The sequence below is a fragment of the Halichoerus grypus genome, chromosome 9 (assembly GCF_964656455.1).
Source record: "Halichoerus grypus chromosome 9, mHalGry1.hap1.1, whole genome shotgun sequence".
Lineage (NCBI taxonomy): Eukaryota > Metazoa > Chordata > Mammalia > Carnivora > Phocidae > Halichoerus > Halichoerus grypus.
In genome coordinates this window covers 109105761-109130439 of record NC_135720.1, presented here as the reverse complement: position 1 = coordinate 109130439, position 24679 = coordinate 109105761, and the positions used below count along the sequence as shown (strand labels likewise).

The following is a 24679-nucleotide window of genomic DNA, read 5'->3' as shown; positions in this document are numbered from 1 at the left end:
AGGTATGTGTTTAGAGAACCAATCCGCATCAAATCCTCACCCAAGAAGCTCTGTATAAACAGTAACTTGGCTATATAGCCTTCACCCAGCTGTCTCTTTTCAAATTTACACAGGCAAAAAAAAAAAAAAAAAAAGATGTAAACTAAAAATATCACAATAACTGGAGGCTGACATCTGCAATCCTCTTCAGTTGAAGCATCCAAGTCAATGCAACAAATATTTACATTAAGAACTGAAATGTTAGGAAATAGTTCAAAAAATTTGGTAGGGCTAGATATTAACAGACATCTCCAAAGTGTCCAGTGCACATAACATAGACTATAGAATACGTTATCGATTAAATATCTGCTTTCTGACATCCTTCACAGAATCCCTAATAGGAATGTCCTTATGCCATGCCAGTCAGCATAAAGCCAGAAATCAGCAGGACAGAGAAAGTTGACCAAAGCCACTACATTTCTGCCTTTCTGTCCTGCCAAGCCATGGGACTCTTCCTCTCTCCAACAGCACTATCCCCCCCCCCCCACCTTCACCATCCAGGGAGTCCAGGCACAATGAGAGACTGGATCTGATTCATACTCCTGAATAAATGTCCAGGGGCCCCAGAAGACAAAGAAGCACAGAATAATGATATTAAAAAGCAATGCTACATGCCAGAAAATTTTAATTTCTCTTTTTTACTTTAAGATGATACAGGACTCTTAAATCTGATGAATTTTAAGTTGTGCCAATATTCAATCTAGCGAATTACGGCAAAACAGAACTATAACAACAATAGAATGAAAACCATAACAAAACCCCACATTACCTGAATAATCCTCACCGTCAGTATGAACAAGCACCCAAGATACTGGATGGTCGTGAACCCCTATGCTTTGTTTTGGCAGAGTGGGCGTAACATTTTGCCACATTTGTTCTCTCTTGCTGCTGATCAGAAGTCATTAATAAGATGTAACGCTATATAGTATACGTATCTTGACAGCAGAGAAAGCATTTCAACTGGGAACTGTGGAAGTTTACTTACCAGCACACCAACTAATTTTACATGAGAATCCTGAGCTCAGAATTAATCATTACTATCTCGGCAATCTCGTCTTTTATTTATATCTTCTCATAACACTCACATTTTGCATCGTGATTAATTGTGCTTGTGTCTGTCAGTGCCACTAAATTGTGAACTCCTTGAGAGCTGAATCTAGGTTTTGTTCAGCTTGTGTTCATCTCTCAACGCCTAGGGCAGAGTTTTGTGAACACTAGATGAATAATAAATGTTGAATGAATGAATGAACCAAGTGCCCAGAAAAACTAATGACAACACTACATACTGTCTATAGAGAATCCGTTCCAATTGACATGTGTGTATTTGTTATCTGTGGATCAAAGGAAACCAACTACATCTGAGAGTCTGTCAGTATTTTAAATCAGTTGTCACATTCTTATTTCTCTCCAGTCTACCCCCCAAACTTCTGTGAATGGCAAACTTGATTGTTGTCAATAACTTTTAAATAGAAACATCTGTGTATGTGGGAAGTGGCAAGTTAGTAAAAGATATAATGTAAATATAATACAATATTAAGTATCGTAAAGAAATAACATCTGTTCATTATTGTTTTTTATACATTGTAGCATTTTTCTTTTTGTGAAATGTAGTCTGTTGTAATCTCTTCTAGAGAGGGACTAGGGTGGTTAGCTTTCTGTCTCAAAGCTGGTATGTCTGAAAAATGCCTTGTTTCATGTTCGCATTTGAATGCTAATTTGGCTAGATACAGAAATCTCCATTCAAAGTCCTGTTTTGTTTTGTTCTGTTTTGTTTTTCAGCACCAGAGGCCCAGAGGTTCCTGTTTTCAGAGGTTGATGAGAAGTCTGCTCTAAATCAGATTCTTGATTGTTAATGATATTTTTCTTCTCTGATAACTTTTGGGATTATTTTCTATATTTTGAGGTCCTAAAATTTTTCTACAGTATTATACAGCTTAGCACATGGTAACCATTTCATTCTGAAGTCTTTTTTTTTTTTTTAGTTCTAAGAAATTCTTAGATATTATTTCTTTAATCATTGGCTCCTCTGTGTTATCTCTATTTCTCCTTTATAAACTTCTCTGTGTTAGATATTGGTAAAGCTAGAGCTATTTATGATTCTTTTCTTTTAAACTTTCTCTTTACCCTTTCATCTTATGTTCTGGAAGAATTCCTTAGCCTTGCTCTTCCTAGCTGACTAATTTGCCCCTCTGTTTTTTCATTCTGCCCCTGAGCCATCCATTAAGTTCTTAATGGCAACAATTACATTTCTTCATTTTTCAGATTTCCTCTTGAGTCTGTCTTTTATAAAAATAAAGGTCCTGTTGTTTCATGGATGTCTTGCCATCTTTTACATCTCCAAAGATATTAATCACTCTTCCTATCATGTTTAGTTCTGAAGCCCTCTCCAAGCTGTAAAGACTCTTGTTCTGGTCTTTCTCCAAGTCCTATTTCTAGTTGTTCCTGACTGTGAGCTCATCTTTTCTAGACTCTCCATGATCTCAACTTGGGCAGCCAGTCCTGGAGGAGGGGCTGAGCAGCGGTGGGTGCTTGTGCTCCTTGCTGTTTTCAGTGGGAACAGGGGACAGGCAAAGCTGAGGACAGCTGCTGGCTTCAGAGCTTGTCTGGTCCCCAGTTTATCCTGGATGTCATCAATTACCTGTAGCCTTTCCCTATTTCTCCATCCTAAATTCTGACGTAAACACTGGATAGAGGAGGGAAGAAGGAGTGCACAGGGATTCACAGGACAAACTGCTCCCACTATCAGGGCTCTACCAAACCCTCGCGGGCAGTCTCCAGCCCTCTCCCGCTCCAGGGTGCCAGCACGCAGAGATGTGGCTTTTCCGGTCCGCACCTGGTGGCTCTCGGTCAACCCCACCCTTCAATCTGCTAGGAATTCCTTGAAGCCTCTAGTCTCTTGAGAGGTTTATGTCTTATTCCTAGGTATGGCTAGAGATTCAGATGTTTCTTTGTATCAGTTCTATAATTCCTCAGATTTGGTGCAGTGGAGGGAACGGTCATCTTGAAACTACCACATGCATAATCTTATCCTTACATGGAGCCTCCTAAGCAACAGATAGGATATACTGGAATTGGAGAAAACTCTGGTACTTATTTGATATGTTGGCCATTTCCCTTTATACTCTTGGATCCTATTTCTGTTTTTCCCCTCTTTGACCCTGCATCACCAGAAACTACATTCCCTGACCCTCCTAACACCTGGTTTCTGGGCCAGTTCAGCCAATGGGGCCACGGGTGGAAGACCGGAAGTGGTGTGAGAGAGAAGCTTGGGCTCGCTGACAGGATGACGCCTCTGATAACACCTGAGGCTCTTCGGTGGCCCCAGCACTCATCACGGGCTAGCTCCTCTGGTCAGCTCTAGTCTTAGACATTAGTTAACATAAGCTTCTACCATCCTCTCTCCACTCCCAGGGGTGTAGGGCCCCCTGCTGTTCCTGATCTCTGGGGTGCTGTGTATTTCCTACAATACCACCTCCTTACAACTGATTTCCTATGTTAAACTCCTTTTGTTGGGAGGCCTAGGATGGTTTTGTTTTCCTGGCTGAACCCTGACTTGAAGATCAAAATTCTGAAGAGACATCTCAGATCATAGATGTCATAACTGGTATAATAGAAGATGATAATTGGTAATTCCTTTCTTTGAGGGGAAGGGGGCATCAGAGGGAAGTAATACTTAACTTGGAGAAGTTTCTCTGAAGTTTCTCTGTATCTAAGCTATCCCAAGTTATTTCAAGGAGTGACAGGGAATTCTTCAAAATTCTTTTGGCAATATATTTCACTTTAATTGCATATATGCCACAAAGTGAATTTGCAAGGAAAGCCTTAGGAGCCTCTCCTATTATTAAACACAGTGTTCTAGAATTACGAAATGGTATCCTAGAGGAGTGAAAGCTTTGATTATAGCAGAAACCTTGCTTAAGGCTCCTCAAGCTTTAGGCCTACCTCTGGGCGCAGCCATGAAATAGTTTAAAGAAAATACTTTCATCATCTCTATTATTTACCATTTTCTCTGTTGGGAGAGGACTAGGTGAAATGATACTAAACCCTTAAAAAAATCTCGTGTAGCTCTCTTTCTCATTTGGAAATTGAGAATATCACTGCCTTCTAAGCCCAGCCCATTATTATCACTCCACAAATGCTTTGTGAGCTGCACAGAAACAACAAGAAAGCCCACCACTGTGGCTCATGATCAGAGAAAGAACGAGAGCCACACCATGCCCCCGATATGCCACATGGCTGCAGGTATAAAAGGCCCTGAAAGATGCTGCCACTGGTAGAAAAGCCCTGAATCCCTGCTTTCATTCCCATTTCCAGTGTTTGAACAATAATATATGGGCCATCTATTTATTAAAGGAGAGAGCTACATTGGCATGGGATAAATTGGTGCTTGTAGCAAGATGCTTTTTAATACAAAGGATGTTTCTTGAATTCCTTTCAGATCTGAGATCCGCAGCTTATGAGTGTTTGGTGTGTATGTTTTAAAATTGCATGACTATTATACAAGCCCTTCTCTTCAGCTGGCATGAGAAGGATATTCCCACCCTTTATAGGCTCTGTTCTCTACTCCCTCAAAGCTGAGGCGGCAAAAACCCTGCCAGCCTTATCCAGCTTTTCGTGGAAAGCCGCCACTCTTAACTGGCGCCTAAATGCAATTTCAGACTGTCCCAGGAGACCTTCATGCTTTGAGGTGAATTCGTAACATTAGGGCCAACAAAGAAGTTAACACAAACTTCCACTGTTAAAGACACAGAAACAAGTCTGCAGGCTTACTGGAGCAGCTCTGCGTCTGTGAGCACCTCCGTCCTCCGCTCCCCAGTGACAAGGGCCAGTTCATCCTTCAGTTCCTGGATTTCTTTTTGTAGGCGTATAATCATCTACAAATGGCAAGGCGGGAGAATAAATGTCAACTCCTCATTAAAGGGAACTTGGGGACAGAGAACATACATCTTTGAAAATTATAAACAATTTCGAGGATACAAAAAACATCCAGAGAATGATATAAAAGCCACCCCTCTGTACCTATCACCAGCCTTTGTTAAATCTTAACGTTTTGTCAAAATCATTCTAGAATTCATTTTAGCAAATAAAACAGTGCTTGTGTAACTGGAGCCCCTAATTCCTATTCCCTTTCTGTCTTTCCTGGGGTGATCACTGTACTGCATTTAATGGGGAGCATTTCCCTGCATGTTTTCATATGTTTACTCCATCTGTATGGATGTAACTATAAATAATAGATGGTATCATTTTGCATGCTTTAAACTCTATGTAAATGTTACCACGCTGCATGGAATGGTAACTTGCTTTTTTCTTCCTCACATTATGTTTTTGAGATTCTTTATACTGCTTCATGTAGCTCTAGTTCATTAATTTTCATGGATATATACTGTTTCAGTAAAGGAATATATCACAATTTATCCATGTGTCCTGTCAATGGACATTTAGGATTTTTACCTTTGCTATCACAAACAGTGTTGCTGTGAACACTATAAATCTCTGGGCACATATGTGAGTTTCGCTATAGGGTGCACTTAGAAATAAAACTGTGTGGTTGTAGAGTATGTGCATCTTCCCTTTAGCATATATTGTTAAACTGCTCTTCAGAGTAGTCGTATAAACTTACATTCTGTATCAGCAATATATATAAGTTCCCGTTTCCCCACATTTACTTCACTATGTATGTAGTATTGACAGACGCTTTAATTTTGCCAGTCCAGAAGGTGTAAAATGGTACCTCATTTAGTCCTAATCTGCATTTTCTGATTATTAGGGAGGTTGATCATCTTTGCACATGGATATTGGCTGCTTGGGTTTCCTTTTCTATAAATTACTTATTCATATTCTTGCTCATGTTTCAATTGAGTTGTTTTTCTCTTCCTTATTGATCAGCAGGCTTCTTTATACATGAATCCTTTGTTAGTTTTATGCAAGGTACATGTTTTCTCCCAATCTATGCCATGTTTTTCACTTTTTTAAAGATTTTATTTATTTGTCAGAGAGAGAGAGAGAGCACAAGCAGGGGGAGCGGCAGGCAGAGGGTGAAGCAGACTCCCCGCCGAGCAAGAAGCCGGATGCTGGGCTGGATCCCAGGAACCCAGGATCATGACCTGAGCCTAAGGCAGACGCTTAACCAACTGAGCCACCCAGGCATCCTGCTTTTTGTTGTGTTCTTTCTGTTAAGTGAAGATTTTAAATTTCAATATAATTTTATTATCAACTTCTTCCATTATGAGTTGTTTTTGTGTCTTCTTAAAATCTATTTTACCTAAAACCATAGGAATATTTTCCTATATGTTCTTATAAAAGTTTTAAAGCTTTGTTTTTCACATTTAGGCTTTTGTTTTGTATAAAGTATGAGATATGTATCTAATTTTATTTTTTTATATGGCTAACCGTGTAAGATTTGCTATTATAATTCTGTTATATAACATGTTTCTACATATAAATGTGTCTTTTTCTGGGCTCTTAGTTAAAAACATTTATGTACTTGACTATATGTGCAGCAATACTATGCTATTTTAATTATTATATCTTATGAAATTTTGACATTTAGATAGAATAAGCCCCTTCCATTTTATTCTTTTCCAAAATAGATATGGCTATTCTTGGTCATTTGTTCTCTTGTATAAGTTTGAGACACAGCTTGTAAAATTCCACCAAAGGTCCTCCTCAATTTTTAACTGGAAATAAATTTGATTAAAAGGGTAATCTGGGGGGCACTCGGGTGGCTCAGTTGTTTAACTGTCTGCCTATGGCTCAGGTCATGATCCGGGGATCCTGGGATGGAGCCCCGCATCGGGCTTCCTGCTCAGTGGGGAGCCTGCTTCTCCCTTTTCCTCTGCCTGTCCCTCCCCCTGCTTGTGCTCTCTCCTTGTCAAATAAATAAATAAAATCTTTTAAAAAAATGGGTCATTTGGTAAGACATATCAAATTAGTGATGTTGAATCATCTCATTCATGAACATAGTATGGCTTTTCACTGATTCCTTTCAGTAAAGATTTATGTTCTCTATAAATATATGTTTAATTAGATTTTTTTCCTAGAATGTTAAAGTTTTTATTGCTATTATTAATGAAATTTTTGTAAAATTACATTTTCTAATTGTTAGCTTTTGATTTATAGGAAGGCAATTAATTTTTATGTATGGATTATGTACCAAATAATTTTCTGAACATTGTTTTGGTTCTGTTTATCATTAAATATTTTTAGATGTTCTATATAAGCAATCAAATTGTTTGCAAGTAATGACAGATGTTTTCTTCTTTTCAAATCCTCATACCTTTTTTTTTTTTAATTGTCTCTGTCCTAGCTAGGACTTCCAAGTATAATGCTTCAGACATTGATTCTTATCTTACTCCTTCTAACATTTCACCTTCAAAATGTTTGCTGTAGTTTTTGGTTGATACCCTTAATCACTTTAAGGCTGTTCACTGATATTCATAGTTTGATGAGTCTTTTCAAACTATGGGTGAATGTTTAATGTTAAAAATACTTTTTCTGCATCTAGTGATGTGATCATATAAGTTTTCTCTTTTCAACTGTGAATGTGACGAATCACCTTGATTCAGGTGATTTTTTTTAGCATGAACTACTTCAGATATACAAAAAGATATAAAGGATATCTTGTGAACCCACTACTTAGCTTAAGTGAACATCAATATACCTACTATGTAGCTTAAGAAATAAAACCTTACAGATGCTTTTGAAGCCTGAACCTCTGTATAGCCTTCTCTAAATGAATCCCCCATTACCATTACCTGAAATTTGGTGTTTATTTTTCCCATGGCTCTTTTTCTTTTACTATATACACTAACATGTTTTCTAATGATACATTATCTTTCAATTCCCAAAATAAACCCAACTAGCTCATGATACCACATATTGTATTAATAATCATAATGCAAAGTTCCTAAAACAAGAATTGGCAGACTGAATTCAATTTATATTCTTCCTTCAATATTTGGTAAACTTAAAAAAAAACATGGAGTCTGCTCCATCCTTCCTTCCTTCCTTCTTTCTCTTCTTCCCTCTTCCCCTTCCTCCCCCCTTCCCCCGTTCCTTCTTTCCTCTTTCTCTTTTTCTTTCTCTCCTTTTGGTAGCTTTGTTATTATTGAGTCTGTTAGTCATAGATATATTCATGTTTTTAAAAATTCTTCTTAAAATATAAAATAATAAAATAAATTCTTCTTGCATTAGCTTCAGTGTTATGTTTTTATAGGAAATTGTCCATTTTGTTTGTTTTTAAATTTACTGCCATAATTTATCATTATTTTAAGCTATCTACTGTACCTATAGTTAAGGCCTCTTTTCATTCCAAATACTGTGTGGATTTCTGCCTCTTTATTCTTTTCTTCATTAATTTTTCCAGAGATTTTTTCATTTTATTAATAGATTAAAAATCAACTTCAGGTTTGGTTACTCCTCTCCACTGTATCTTTGCTTTGGGTTTTGTTTTCGCTCATTTTTACACTTTTTAATTCTTGTCTTTCTACTCTTTTGGATTTATTTTATTGCTCCTTTATCTAACTTCTTGGCTTGGAGTCTACCAGACAAAGGGAGTTTGTAAATTTGAACTTGAAACCCATGGGAAGCAGAGCCTTAGGATTTCAAATTTCCAGAGAAACCACCTTTTGCTCCACCTGAAGTTCAGGTTAAGGCAGATAAGCTTCCCTAGCATCTTCCTGTGCCAGTGGGCAGACTTTTTCCTTTCTGGCTCACCCTTTCACTGGTTTTATGTTGGGAAGTAGAGAGGATGTCATGGGTTCATCATCCATCTTCCAAGATTCCAGGGCTCCAACTTTGATGCCTTTCTTACAATTCCCTTCATCCCTTTACTCCAGGACAACTGCAGCTTCAGCTTGGTTTCTGGGCCCTGGAGAATTACATTACCTTATTCAGCCTCAGACATATATTTCAAAAGTGCTTGTTAAATTTTATATATAGGTGGAGTTCATATTATCTCTGCCACATTGACAGGACCAGAAGTTACAAAGAATAGGATACTGAGTATTTTGAACATGTCAGTCCTCCTAGAATTTCATTTAAATGCACAGGATTGAGTGGGTTTTCGTTGTTTGCTTCTTTTCAAAAACATGCTCAGAATCATCAAGCTCTGCAGAGTGAAAATCCTTAGACAGGAACTATGTGAGTCATTCATTTGTATCTCCCCCCCCCCAACTAAATTAATATTGATGCCATATTTTCTACTTCTGCTAAGGCTTTCAAAGTCAAATCTAACAACCAAATTAACTTCTGTCACTGAACAGAAATCTCAAAACTAAGCCAACTTTTCATGATTTTGAGATTATTACAGTCACACCTCCCATCAAATTACTGTAGAAACTTTGTAAGGAGAGCCATCCTTAGAAGATTTTTTTTAAAGATTTTATTTATTTACTTGAGAGAGAGAGTGCACAAGAGCGGGTAGGGTTAGAGGGAGAAACAGACTCCCCACTGAGTAGGGAGCCTGATGTGGGACTCGATCCTGGAACTCCAGGATCATGACCTGAGCCGAAGGCAGTTACTTAACCAACTGAGCCACCCAGGCACCCCTGTCCTTAGATTTTGGCCCATATGAGTCACGAAAGACTCTGGCCTCTTTACAATCCTTTTATCACCTTGTCTTACTGAGGTATTAATACTTGTAAAGAAAGCAAGTCAAAACCCTGGTGATCCTGATCTTAGAGGGCTGGTTCCACATGTGCCATTGGATTTTGAGAGCAAGATATTGGAAATCCCATCCAAGTTGTGTTTTGGGTGGTTTTGAGGACAAATTTGCAATTGCCACCTGTGCTTCAGAAAAGCTCTGTCCATAAAGTCATGAACAGTAATGTCAGTTTTTAGAAGCCATTATAAAAGAGACCAGGAGATAATACTTGTCAATTACCAGATTGTTCTGCACCAGGAAGATCTCAATATATATATATATATATATATTTTTTTTTTTTTTTTACCTACAAATCTTATTTTATTTTATTTATTGTTTAGATTCAATTAGCCAACATATAGTACATCCTTAGTTTCAGATATAGTGTTAAATAATTTATCAGTTACATATTACACCCAGTGCTCATCACCTCACAAATAAAACTGGACCATTTTCTTGCACCATACACAAAGATAAACTCAAAATGGTTTAAAGACCTCAATGTGAGACAGGAATCCATCAAAATCCTAGAGGAGGACATAGGCAGTAACCTCTTCAACATCAGCCACAGCAACTTCTTTCAAGACATGTCTCCAAAGGCAAGGGAAACAAAAGGAAAAATGAACTATTGGGACTTCATCAAGATAAAAAGCTTCTGCACAGCAAAGGAAATAGTCAACAAAACTAAGAGGCAACCCACGGAATGGGAGAAGATATTTGCAAATGACGTATCAGATAAAGGGCTGGTATCCAAGATCTATAAAGAACTTAAAAACTCAACACCTAGAAAACAAATAATCCAGTCAAGAAATGGGCAGAAGACATGAACAGACATTTCCAAAGAAGACATCCAAATGGCCAACAGACACATGAAAAAGTGCTCAGTGTCACTTGGCATCAGGGAAATATAAATGAAAACCACAATGAGATACCACCTCACACCCGTCAGAATGGCTAAAATTAACAAGGAAGACCTCAATATTTGTTCAATTAACAGCTGTCAGCTTTGATTCAGGTTTCTTTCTTCTTTACATTTCTTGCAGCCCTACATCAAACACATGACAATGTTCACCTTTTTTCACATTCCTCAAGTACCCTCAAAGTTTCTCTAGCCAAATTTAAAGAAAAAAACCCTCCAGCATTTAGTATGTTCATTTTCCTTCAATTATGCACTACTTTTTGTCTTCAGGCTAACAACTCACGGCTGTCTTTCTCAGGCTGTGACGCTACAGGGCTGCTTGCTGGTGAGGCAGGGATGGCAGAAGAAGTCATCCTATGAGTTCCCTTCCCCTTGACTCATGCCTTAGAATTCTGACTCCTTCTTCCAGCGGGGGCACTGTGTGACCAGGGCCTGTGCTGCAAAGAGGCCCTGCCTCACCCACTTGGTTTCTCCAGAAGAGATTTCCATCTGGGCTGCTCAAGCTCCTGAGGCAAGCAGGGTAAAACAAGTAACCCCATTATTCTTTTAACCTTGTCTCTATACTTCAGCGCAATGATTTCAGGGAGACAGGGCAAACAATCAGAAGGAAATAATTAATATGGGTAACAGTGAATTTGAGAAGGTTATTATTATTATTATTATTATTTTGGAATTTGAGGAATTTATAAATGAAGCAGTGTTGGTGAGATTTCACACCCTTTTTTATAATGCGTACTGCTAAGCCTACACTAGCTTACGTTCTAGAGAAAATTTTAAAAGCTGAGTGATTTGAAAAGTAATATAATCTTAATTTGGGAATGTACAAAATTGAAATATTTTATTTCTACATTTTCAATGTTGGCATAAGTTGATTCCATGTTGTATTTCATTTAGAGAAGACTAACAAAATAGAGAGAAAACATCTGCATTTAAAATGAGGATCTGAGTCATGGAACTTGCAAATATTTTTGCTTTAAAAAAGCACTCTGATAAAGCAGGATTCATTGTTATAAAACTAGAAGTTTGGCTATTTTTCCATGGACCCAACCAATGATTAATTTTTTTAAAGATTTATTTATTTATTTTGAGAGAGCAAGAGAAAGCAAGGGAGCAGGAGAAGGGGCAGAGGGAGAGGGAGACAGAGAATCTTAAGCAGACTCCTCACTGAGCACGGAGCCCAACACGGGGCTCAATCCCACAACCCTGAGATTATGACCTGAGCTGAAATCAAGAGTTGGATGCTTAACTGACTGAGCCACCCAGGCACCCCAATGATTAATTTTTTTGTCTCTAAAGTAAGTAATAGGACAGTTGTGCAAAATACGGTTCTACTTAATAACCATTAAAACTTCTTTTTCTGTTAGCTTTTATAGAAGATGGTCTATTATTATTATCTCTAGAAACTTAAACTGATGTTTTCTGAACGGCTACTACCTGCATGTAAATATAACTGGCCACGACTGTGTCACACGCATCCTCAGGACTCATTTCATTATCCTAGGAGCAGACTGATGGGACTGCAGGCGGCAGGTCCTTGCATCAGACCGTCTGCACCTGAATCCTGGCTCTGCCACTTGTGGAGGCTGTGACTCTCAACAAGTTAGTTAACATTTCTGTGCCTCAGTTTTGTCATCTGTAAAGCGGGAATGGAGATGACATCTACTCATAAGCTTCTTGTGAGAATTTAATAAATTGATATGTTTCCAATACTTAGAACACTGCCTGGTATGGAGGACGTGCCCCTCAAGTTTTACTAATCTTTGATCCATTTTGATTTTTCTTCCAGCCTCGTAAGTTCAAAGCTGCTTACCAATTTAGGATCGATTTCTTCATTAAGAACAGCTTCATTCTTTATGAGCGCCACTCGTTGTGCAAATCTGCAGGTAGATATCGACTCCTATAAAGCAAAATAACTCCTTAAAATGTTATGGCTTAGAGAGATAAACCTTAATTTTTGTTCACAGAAGAAAGCAGCACATCTAAAGAGTGATGTGTATAAAACACAATGAGGGAACATACCTCCAAATTAGGAAGCTTTGCTCTAGAATATCAGTTTTATTAAAATTTTATTTTGGCCTAATAAAATGATCCATGCCAAACATGTGGGAGATCATGAAATCCTATGTGGTGACTGTATGTAGTTTTCAACTACTAATCTATGAAACCAGAGCCACATATATGTCATAATCATAGCAGATACTATTATAATCCACAAACCTGAATGACTACAAAATAAACATTTGTAACAGGCCAGAAAGAGGCTTTGTGAGACATCTTAGAATGCACTTAGGGATTAGCCTCGTTCTGGAAGACACCCTGCCACTTCTTGTTTTCCTCTTCTGGAGAAAGTCTGGATCCCAAGCATTAGACTGTGGTGCATAAAACATGAAGCTGAGTCTAAAGCAACCCAGGAAAGCCAGTGAGTAGCCAGCCCTTGACAAAGCATCCTGTGCGCTGCACTCAGTGACAGGTCTAGGGACACATCCTAGAGATGCCTCCAAGGTATCTTAGTAATCAGGAGCTAAACAGAACAGAAGCTAATGGGTCTCCTCTCTCATGTCCTCTGGCCAAGATAACTAACCCAGCAGCAGGCTTTCCAAAATTTGTGTCTGAGCCTTCTTCCCACCATCCTGGCCTGTGTGAAGTCCATTCTTAAATGGGGGTAATTATACCGCTGGCAAACCAGCCAAAGCTGTGAACTCTGTAGGGTGTTTACATCTCAAAGCATACCCCAACCCAGCTGAAAAGATGGAAACCCACCCAGGACCCTCAACGCCATCTCATAAACTAGCAACAGAAACTCAGACTGAGATCTCCAGAAAGAACCAACATACGTCGATATTCCTTTTCTCTAAAGACAGTGTTGCGATCATGGTCGTCATGCAGTTCCCTCCCAAACTGTCTCTTAGGACACTGGTCATCATGGAGTTCCTGTAGGGAATGTGTGCACGGTGTTTTTCAGAAAGAGCAATGATCACCTGTGGCATGGTAGAAAAATAATGGCATTAGGTTAGCAGACAATGCACATCTGGAGCTCAGCTAAGCTGCAACTGCAGTGAAAATTCAAACAGAAATCATAACTGAATGCAGGGTAACATCTAAAACTTGGGCTCAAAATAAATATCTTAACATGATTTGGTACAATAATGGTAGAGATGGAGGGAAGTAAACTTAGCAAAAACATACCACTGTGAACGCTGTAATTTTTGGACAGATGATATAACTTGGCATAGAATAGGATACATTATTATCTTGTCTTCAGCCATTGGAAAATTCATGTAAAATTCTAAAGGAAATCATGCCAGAGTTTTAAAATCTTACCAAAATTGATCTCTATGACCCATCTTTAAGGCAGAAGAGGCAGAGCAGTAAATAAGAACTATGAGAGACAGCAGGGGTTAGTGTGGAGACCCAAGAATCTGGTACCACATTGTCCAGGTCCAAATTCTAGCCTTACTAGGACATGTCACTCAACATCTCTGCCTCAGTGTCCTCAACTGTAAAACAGAGAAAAGATAACATCTACCTCGTAGGGAGTTGGGATGACTAAGAGTTAAAATGTACAAATTACTTTGAGAAGTACCTAGCTCAGTGCTGTATACATGTTTGCTACCATTCTAAGTGATGGAGGAAGTTTATGTTGGTTCAACTAAGGCTTGCTCATCTTACTTTTCACTTAATAGGAAGGTACTAGCTGGATGAAAGGTTGCTGTGGAATTGTCCCCAAAGGGAGCCACCAGGGGTTCATGGTTTTCCTAGGAAGATGAACCCAGTGCTAGGATGTCCATCCCAAGTATGAGGAATAAGACACCCACAGATGTGACTTCAGAGGCATCACAAGGACCCGACTCTTGAAAATACCTCTAATAACACCTACCATTGTTCTAACCTTCCCTCCCTTCAGGTGTGTAATCCCCACCATCAAAACTTGTTCTACTCCCTTGGTTTATAAAACAAGGTTGTTTTCAAAGGCTGTTTGGGGCAAAAACACACAATACCACTGGTCCTGCTTTAAATTCATGACCACAGATTTTATTATAAACCAGATATCCTGTGATAATTTCTCTCAAAAATTACTTCTCCACTCTCAGGAATGAGGCTTTCACATCTTATCCTTTTGTTTCAGACCTCCACCCAGCCTCCTCTTCCTGCCTTTAGTCTTAGCTGATGGCCACACACCCTTCCATTAGATGTGAGCAGCCAGACCAGAACCATCTGCTGTCCCATCACTAAATGCCCCACACACTCTGCCCTTCCTGTGTCACCAAACTGCTCCTTCTAAGGCCAGCCCCTTATTCTCTCCTTCTCCTCTCACTTACCTTACTCCTAAAATTATCCCTTTTCTTCTCCATCAATTTCTCTCTCTCACTTGGATCATTCCCACCCTGCATGCCCACTAGTCTAAAGACTAAGATGGCTCTTGCCAAGGCTCAGCAACCCCTGTTGTACCCAAAGCATTTATTGCCATCTTATTAGACTTTTGAGTTGAGTAAGCATTCAACCCAGGTACTCACTGCCTCCTTTTGGAAAAACACTTTATTCATTGGTAACCAGGACACCACATTTCCCTGGTTTTCATCTTCCCTCAAACACTAGTTAATGAATGCTTCCTTTCCTTCTTCCTAAATTATAAACATTGGAGTGCTCCAGGGCTCAGTCCTTGATCCTCTTCTCTTTCTTATCTACATTCTCTCTGTGGAATCTCATCCAATCCCCTGGCATTAAATACATATATATCCTGACATCTCCTCAACTGATATCATCAGCTTCCACCTGTTCCCTGAGCTGCTGTCTCTGTGGCAACCCTAAATCTCCACTTGGATGTCTATTCTTGACCTTCTCACCCCTCTCCCCACAAATCTGATTCTTTTCTGGTCTTTACCCATCATTATTGATGGCACCACCATCCACCTAGTGGCTCAGGCCAAAACCCTGGGCATCATCCTTATTTCCCCTCATTTCCAACATCTAATCCATCAGTGATTTCTATTAGTTTTACCTAAAAGACATGCCCAGAATTGGACCACTTTTCCCACTTCTTCTGTCACCATTCCAGGCCAAGCCTCCATCATCCCTTCCTTGGACTACACAAGGCTTTTACTCAGTCCTTGTTTCTCTTTTTGCCCACCCTCCCCGCCCCCCACCCCCAGTCTACTCTCCACAGACAAATCTTTATAAAATATAAGTTACATCAAGTCACTTCCCTGCTTACAACCTTCCCGTAGCTTCCTGAAACACCACAATGACCCAACTCCTGCATGATCTGGTTCCTACCTATCTGTCCTCATCTTCTGTTGTGCTTTCATAGCCCACATTTGCCTTGCTGTTGCTCCACCATACCAAGATTGTCTCCACGCCTTTGAATTTGTTGTTCTTTTTATCTAGAATGTTGCCCAGATTTTCATATAGCTTCCTGTTTCACATCATTCAAATTTTTGCTCAAATCTTGTCTCCTCACAAGGGCTTTCACTGAACACCTTGTCAAATGTAACATACCTATCTCCAGGCTTTTAATCTATTTCATTTTTTTTCCTGTTCTTATCACTATTTGAAATTCTATTCATTTATTTACTTTTTTAAATTTGCTTCCTTACTTGGCTTTCAGCTTCATTAGGCCAGGGACTTTGTTTCTCTCATTCACAGTTCTACCCCACTGCCTAGAGCAATGTCTGGTCCCCAGTCCATGGGGCAGAAACTACATTGTCTTATTACTCAGTTCTCAGGATAACCCCCATTCTAGTTTCACTTACTATGAAGCAACACTTCCTGTCTCTCTTACAACTCAACGTTCTACATGAGACCTAGCTCCATCAAAAGGACACTCTTGTGGGAGTGGGGCTGGGAGGTGAGTGATGAGAGGTGGTGGCCACAAAGAGGAAGATCAGATTTATAGGAGAGTGTGGTGGCGAAGGCATCTGGTTCCTTTGAGGCAGCTGCAGGAACTTTCTGGAAGCCAGGACTTACTGTCCTGGGTGCCAAGGGGGGATAATGGTAATATTTCACACAGCAGTTCAGTGGTGTGGTTAGATGTGTCTCTTGTTTGCTGTGCTTTGGGCTGGGTAGTATCCAAGCCCAGTTTTCTAACTTTTCTTGAGGTTCTTTATGTTTAATAAACTCTATGTTGCTTAAATTAGCTACAGTAGGTTTTCTAGTTTATGATTAAGAAATCTGACTAATACAACATGTGTTCGACAACTTTATGTGAAATAAATAAATAAATAAATAAATGAGTAGATTAATTAGCTTCACCTAGGAAGACAGCACGAGGATCAATAGTATGGAATGAGATTTGGTGGAACTGAGTTTCGATGTAATTGGAAAGGAAGTGGGGAACGTGGCAGACCCAAATCTGAGTGGCAAGGTGGTAGCAGGGGATGCTGAGTAGAACTCCAGACCCTCAGAACCAAGAGGACAAATGAAATATCTCTAACAATCAAGGCAGGCCCAAATGCCAAACACCAGACCAAACAGGGGTTGGTCTGACAGATGTGTGAGAGGGTGGCATTATTGTTTATGAATCATAATTAAGTATCTGACAATGTTCTAAGTACTTCGAAATTCTTTCATAAAACAAACGTCACTATTTTTTTTTTCCTGCTCCAGGAAACAATCTCTTCTATTCAACAGCTTTATGACAACTTAGATGACATAAAGGAGGATATGCTTATTAAACTTCATGCTGGTATTAAATTCAATGGGGTTAGTTAATTTGCTATTGGCTGCAGTAACAGAAAATGTAGCCCAAACTGGATTTATTCATAAGGTAAATTTATTGGCCTATGTAACTATAATAGGAAAGGTTTTAGGTTACACATAACCCAAAAGGTCAGTGCTGCCACCAAGGATTTAGTTTTCACCAATATCTCTGCTCTACCTTCTATGTTGTAGAAGTCTGCCTCTCTTCACGGCCACGGGATGGCTGCCAAATATCCTTATTTATAACTGATGTCAGAAAGTTCTCTAATCATTAAACATATATCCCGAGCTTCCCTAGGGACCAACTTGGGTCATGGGCCCATGTCTGAACCAATCACTACAGCCGAGGCTCCAACTGGCTTAGACTAGTCAAGGTCTGCTCCTAGATCTGGGATGGGCTCATGGCTGCTACTCTTGCAGTGAATGTTGTAAAGGCAATTCCAACGCCCTTTCCAGAAAGGGTTCTAAAATGGTTCAAGAGAATAATTAAAATTCCAAATGCGGCTATGGATTGGAAAGCATGGTCTTTAAAAATGGGGAAAATGAAAGCAGTGCATAATAAAAGAAAGAACCCCGGACTTAGAGGCAGAATCTAGCTGCCTCACTTGTGCAATTTTAGGCAGATCTCTTAAATTTATTAGTCTCTGTTTCCTCACCTGTAGAAGTGGGATTAAAATACCTGCCTATCTCACAGAAATGTTTTAAAGATGAATAGAGATTGTTTCTGGGATAGTAAAACAAAAAGCACTCCGTTTGCAGAGGTATCCAGGCTATGTTCTTTAGGATCCCTCTGGACACTTGTTACAGCTATATAAAGCCAGTCCTGGGCCATTTCTCTACCAGAGAGCTCCGAACAGGCATCTTCTCAGCTCTAAAGGAGCCTGGGAATATCAGAATAAGTCCAGACCCCTTGGAGAAGATACAGATCTTCAGAGTGACCCAGAAATGGCTGGTATTCGGGAAAGAGGCAAAGATGGATTATTCTTTACGGGGTTGCTTTGGGCTCTCTAAATTGGCCCGGAACCAAATGATCTGAATGGCACAGGCTAAGGAGATGGTTATACAACCTGGACTTTTTTTTTAAATGTTTACTCCCACTTGGAATTTCATGTATAAATACAAAAAAAAAAAAAAATGTTCCTGAAGGCATTCTTTAAGCAACAAAGAGTAGAAACTCACATTATACTTAATAATATCTTCAAGTACCTAGAAACTATTCTTAAAATCAATCAATCAGATTACTATTCAATGAATTAAAGAGATTTTCTTTTAAAGAGCTCAGCACATGGAAAATTATCCTCTGAAAACTGACAATGATTTGGAGTGGTTACAACTGGCACTGGTAACATTAGTTTTTCTCCTGAACACACACATTCAGTGGAAGCCAAGTGGAAACTGAAACTCTGAAGAAGTCCCACTTATGGTGGATAACTGGCTGAAGGAAAACCAGATTCTGATTTCTGTAGAGGCAGAGAGCAAACACTCTGTTCCCAGCGGTTTCTCACTTGATGTTTGGGCTGACAGAGACCGAGGGTCACACCAGGAGCACTCAGTGAGGCTTATGGTAAGAACAAGTATGCATGCTCCCCTCCTTTTCTTCCATGGACTTAATTTCTAGGGCTGAGATGTACCCTGTTATTGTGGCTTAAAATGTTTTCGAGGAGACTTTTTGGAAAGAGTACTGCATACACAAGGAAAATTCCAAAACCAACAATACTCTGACAAACAGAAATTTATTTACTTATAAGCACAATAAGGTGCATTCAACTCAGAAAGGCTGTACCCTGGGAGCAGGTGTAAGGTCCACAATGATGGCCAGAAAGGCAATGACAGTTCTGCATGGGATTTCTATAACCAACGTGGGCTAAGAAGTGTAAGAGAGGTTACCAAATTTTCTATTCCCTAGGACATCTCCATCTATATATTGAAACTGAGATGGAGAGGATGTAATTAATTACATGAATTAATGAATTGCTAATACAGCATTTATCTGACCATATGTAAGGATTTGTTTATATGCTTTGCTCCTTCACTGGATAACTTGATAGCACCATTTCTCAATTGTGTATTTACTCCCATTGTCTAACGTAACTCATAGTACTTCAAAGACACTTAGTCACAGTTTGTTGAATGAATGAGTGAAATGAATGAATGAATGAATGAATGGAGTTAAACTAAAATGTGTTACACTTCCAGTCTCATTAACCCCATAATCAAGTCCTGCATAAAGAAAACCTGGGTATAAAAGTCCTTGAATTCCGTTATTTCATTAATAGTATCTGCCCCTCTTTTTATTATTCTCCTTCCCCTGTACTCCTTAGTTCTCTCTCGCTTATCTCTTTCTATGTGAAATACCAAAATTTCTCTACTACCCACCTACTTCCTCTCTCACCACAACTCCTAGATTTACTCAACCCCACGTATCTATGTCCATATCCTGCAGTTTTCCATATTTCTGTCCCTCTTCCCTCTCATGCTAATCTTCCCCTCCTTCTCTCTCTGTTACCTTATGCCATAACCTCCAGGAAGACATTTGTAGATCAGTGTAAGTAGTTAACAGCTGGAGTGATGCGTTGGATGCACATGAAACAGATAACTGACATTCAGAAAGCCAAAGGTCAATGACATGTGAGTATTGCTGTGGCCCTGGCTGAACTGAACCCCCTGGACTGGAGCTAAGGGCTAACGGACTCCCAGTTCCCACTGCCTGACATGCTCTAACCCCAGCCCTGCCTGGTTCCCTCCTACTTGTTTTTTGAGTCTCTGTTTAATATCAGCCCTGAGAGAACTTTCATTCCCTTTGCCCTCCTCAGCCGAAGTCTGGTCCCCCATTACAAGCTCTCCTTACCCCTTGGCCTTTCTCTGAACAACTCACCTGGAGGACAGCCAAGTATTTAATGACTATTTATTCCATGCGCATCTCCCTGCACTGGCCCCTGAGACCTTTGGTGCAAGGGCCGTTTCTACTTTGTTCAGCACTATGCTCCAGTGCCTAGCGCAGTCCTCAGCACACTACTGCTCCTTGTAAATAAATAAATTCATTATATAGAAAATCAAATGCATAGAGCCACCAAGACTACTCACATGAGGCTGATGTTATAAGAATTTTGAAGAGAAGAGATGTGGGGAGAGGAAGAGCTTTAATGAGAAGTAGCAGCTTGCAAAGGTTGTGTAGAATGAAGAGAGAGGATTAGGGGCAGAAGGTTTTCCTTGAGTGATAACAATTGGTGGAAATTCTGATTTAACTAATGAATATAATTTTGTATGAACAGATGGGCACAATGGGGATTAAAGCAGACAGTGCTACCATCAGAAACAACTGGGTATATTTCTTTGAAATAAAGCACTTTGAATATAGTCCATTATGTTTTCATGTCAGTGTTTTATAAGTGGTCTATTAAGTAAAAAGCTCTGTTAAGCAAAAGTACTATGTAATATTTGAGCAAGGAAGAGGTAGGAAAGGCTGAGTCTTGTCAGAAACACTAAAATCATCTGAACACCATGCAGGCCATTAATCTCTGGGTGCTGCCTTACTGGGGTTCATTTAGTCAGAGCCTAACTGCACGCACCTTGTTCAGATACAGCTCCCTTAGGTTTCTCTCAATCTGCTTTCTCAGCCAACTTGACCATTAGGAAGCATTTAACATCAGGACAATATCAGTCTCAAAAGGGTTTATTAGGCAGTAAAAGAAAAGGGGGGGAGTTCTGTTTGTTTTTTCAAATCTTTTAGCCTCCAACACTCATTAGAAAGTCCTTCTGCCTTGCCAATATACTCTGTACTTCTCTTCTCTAGTTTTTGATCATGCTTCTCTTTTTTTTTTTCTTAGAATTTGGAAGCAGTTGCCATCTTTAACATTCAAGTCACAGCACTTTACTCATGGAGCTGGAAGAACTTGAGAAATCATCTAATTCAATATGCTCATTTTAGGGATGAGGATTTTTTTTTTTTCCTGGAAAATTTATTTAGCTAAATTCAGACGAGCTTTCTTTGCACTTGGAGTCAGATTCAGAAATCAAAAATAGAGCATAAACTGGGATAGATTGTAGTAAACTTGGGGTAGGGGTTGGCAGGGGAAGAAGCTAAAGCAAAGAGAACCTTCATAGGATCACAATCACCAGCTAGATGAAGTCACCAGAAGCTGAAAAGATATCAGTCATCTCTAAATTATGTTCCCACAACTAATCTACTAGCCTGAAAAGATAGGCCATGGGAGGCCATTTATAACCTATACTCACACCCACTACAAATTTTATAATAAAAACAATTAGTTTTAACAGCCTCTATAATAAATTATTATTAATGCTGCCAAAAAGCAGTACTGAGAAAAAACAAAAACAAAAACAAAAACAATAAGGTATAGTGAGAGAAAACATGGTCTTTGGAGCCAAGCAATTCAAGATTCGAATCCTCATCTCACCATTAGCTGGTAACCTTGGGAAGGCCTCAGGAAGACCTGAGTTTTAAAATCTTTAAGATGGGAATAATTAATACCAACAGTATAGGGCTGTTGTAAGGTTTAAATGCAATGGTATATACAAAATGCTAGTAGCTACACCACTGTTCACAGCAGCATTATTCACAATAGCCAAAAGGAGTAAGAACCCAAGCATCCATTGATGGATGAATGGATAAACAGGGCATGGCACGTGCATATAATAAAACATTACTCAGCTTTACAGAGGAATGATATTCAAATACATGCTACAACATGGATGGACTTTGAAGACATTATGCTAAGTGACATACACCAGACTGAAAAGGACAAATATTGTATGATTCCACGTATTTGAGTATCTAGAACAGGCAAGTTCATAGAGACAGAAAGTAGAATAGAGGTCACCAGGTACTGGGAGCATAAGGAAATGGAAAATTATTGTTTAATGAGTACAGAGCTTCTGTTTGGGGTCATGAAAAAGTTCTGGAAATAGATGGCAGTGATGGTTACACAACACTGTGAACTTAATGACACAGAATTGTACACTTAAAAATGATTAAAATGATGAAGTTTATGTTATGTATATTTTACCAAAATAAAGGAAGAAAACAACAAAACAACAATGCTAGCCAAGTGCCTGATGCAAAGTCTACCAGCAAATGGTGGATACAGTTACACCCCATTGTGCCCATTTTTACCTGTTCTAAGTAATGTAGGGACAAGTTGATATACTTGGCCTCTGTTAGAAGTTGGCCCCCTACTCCAGTCTTCGCAACTCGCTCTGAACCAGCCAGGTCAACCAAATGAAGTTTAGCATGCCGGACAGTTGCAGATCCTGGTTCCTTGCTTGATAAATGAATAGTGAAAATGCAGTGGGAACGAGTTGAAGCCTGGTTCATTGGAGTCTGTAAAATGAAAGTGCAAAACAAAATTAATGTGAACAATGAGAATTTTGGCAGACTATCAAAAAGTTTAGATTTATGTTTGTAATGGTATGACCTTTCTAATGAAGCTAATGCTGTCAAACTCAACAAAAAAGCTTGTAGCTGAGATCTCTCAAAGTGAGTTATTTTTAATATACTGTCTCTTGAATGACTGACAACAGATATGGATGGGTTAATTCAGAAAGTGAGGAAAGAGTTCAAATGAAGTAAAGTGTGGGTCCTCTTACTAATATGATAACTTAATTTCATTACATGGCCACACTCCCTACCTTAACCTTGGCTAGCCATACTGCAAATGCTTAATGGGAATGTCATGGGAAAAAAGGTGAAAATGGATGCAGTGGGGGAATTCATTATACACTTATATATATACATATATAGTGTATATATATATACACTAATAAACACAACCCAGAGGATGCCCAGTATCACTGCTACTACCCAACAGTGAACAGGGGTCCCAGCCAATGTAATAAATAAGAAAAAGAAATACAAGTCATAGTGACAGGAAGAGAAGAGATTAAAACATCATTATGTACAGAAAATATGGTGGTCCACATAGAAAATGCAGGAGCATCTATAAACTGTTAAAAACTAAGAAGTTTAGCAAGGTTGCTGGATCCAAGATCAACATGCCAAATCAAGAAAGTTCTAATAACCCAGCAATAATTAATCAGGAAATACAATACTTCTAATGGCCACAAAGACAATGAGATAACAGACGGCTAATCTTATAAAAATGCGTGATTTGTAGGGAAAATTATATTAAAAGATACAAAAAGGAAACCTGAGTAAAAGGTGTCCAGATATTAATATACCATGTCAGGGATGGGAAAACTAAAAATTCATTTCTATATTAATTTCTCTGTATTAACCTATATATTCCATGCAATTGAAATAAAAATACCACACATTATGTTTGTGGAACAGAACAAACAAATTGATTCTAAAACACAGATGGAAGAGCAAATATTAAAAAATAACAAAAATAATTCTGTGAAAGAAGAACAAGAGAGGGGAACTTGTCCTGCTATACATCAGGGTATATCATAATGCCACGGTAATTAAAACAGTGTGGTGTTGCTGCAGGAACAGATAAACAGTAAAACATGCTGGGCTCATTTCAGCACTCTGTATAAGATAGAGGAGACATCACACTGCTGTGGAGAAAGGATGGACTAATTAACAAATGGTGCTACAATAACCGGCTCTCCATCTTAAACAAAATAAATTTAGGTTGCTTTCTCACACCAGACACAAATAAATTCCAGAATGTATTAAAGACTTATGCATAAAATAACACAATTTTAACACTAATATAAGAAAATACAGAAGCATATCATAGTCAACCCAAGGTAGTAATGGATCTTTTTTTTTTTAATAAAGATTTATTTGAGATTTATTTGAGAGAGAGAGAAAGTGAGAGAGCAAGTGGGGAGAGAGGCAGAGGAAGAGATCTCAAGCAGACTCCCCACTGAGCGTGGAGCCTGACACGGGGCTCAATCTCATAACCCATGAGATCATGACCTGAGCCAAAATCACAAGTCAGCCACTTAACCGACTGAGCCACCCAGGCGTCCCTAGTAATGGATCTTTTATGATAAGACATTAAACACAAAAATGAATTGATTGAAAGTATTTGACCAAATTATCCAAAATTGAAGAACTTCTGGGTGATAAAATCTACCACAAATTTAGAAGACCAGGAGATGATATTTGCAATCCATACAGCTGACAAAAGATTAATATTTGAAATAAAGAACTCCCACATGTCAATAAGAAAAAGACAACTCAGAAAAAAATGAGCAAAGGATATGAACAGGCAACCCATAAAGAGGAAACCTGAACATGGTCAATAAAAGTTGAAAAAAAGTGCTCAAACTCACAAATAATCAGGACAAATAATTCGAACCATAATGATAAACTATTTCATTCACATCTGTCAGACTGACAAAATTAAAAAAAAACAAAGTCTAATGAGATAAGGTTTGTAAAGATACAA

At 38.9% G+C, this 24679-nt stretch overlaps 1 protein-coding gene across 2 annotated transcripts in view; it reads right to left on the bottom strand.

The window, feature by feature from the left end:
* The window catches only part of KIF6 (kinesin family member 6), a 422715-nt gene that overhangs the window by 265724 nt on the left and 132312 nt on the right, over nt 1-24679 (bottom strand). For both annotated transcript variants that reach the window (XM_078055376.1, XM_078055377.1), the window contains 4 exons: nt 22432-22638; nt 13436-13579; nt 12412-12498; nt 4810-4913 (listed from right to left, as the gene is read on the bottom strand). In XM_078055376.1, the coding sequence (XP_077911502.1) occupies nt 4810-4913; nt 12412-12498; nt 13436-13579; nt 22432-22638 (542 nt within the window). The remainder of the gene's footprint in view (nt 1-4809; nt 4914-12411; nt 12499-13435; nt 13580-22431; nt 22639-24679) is intronic.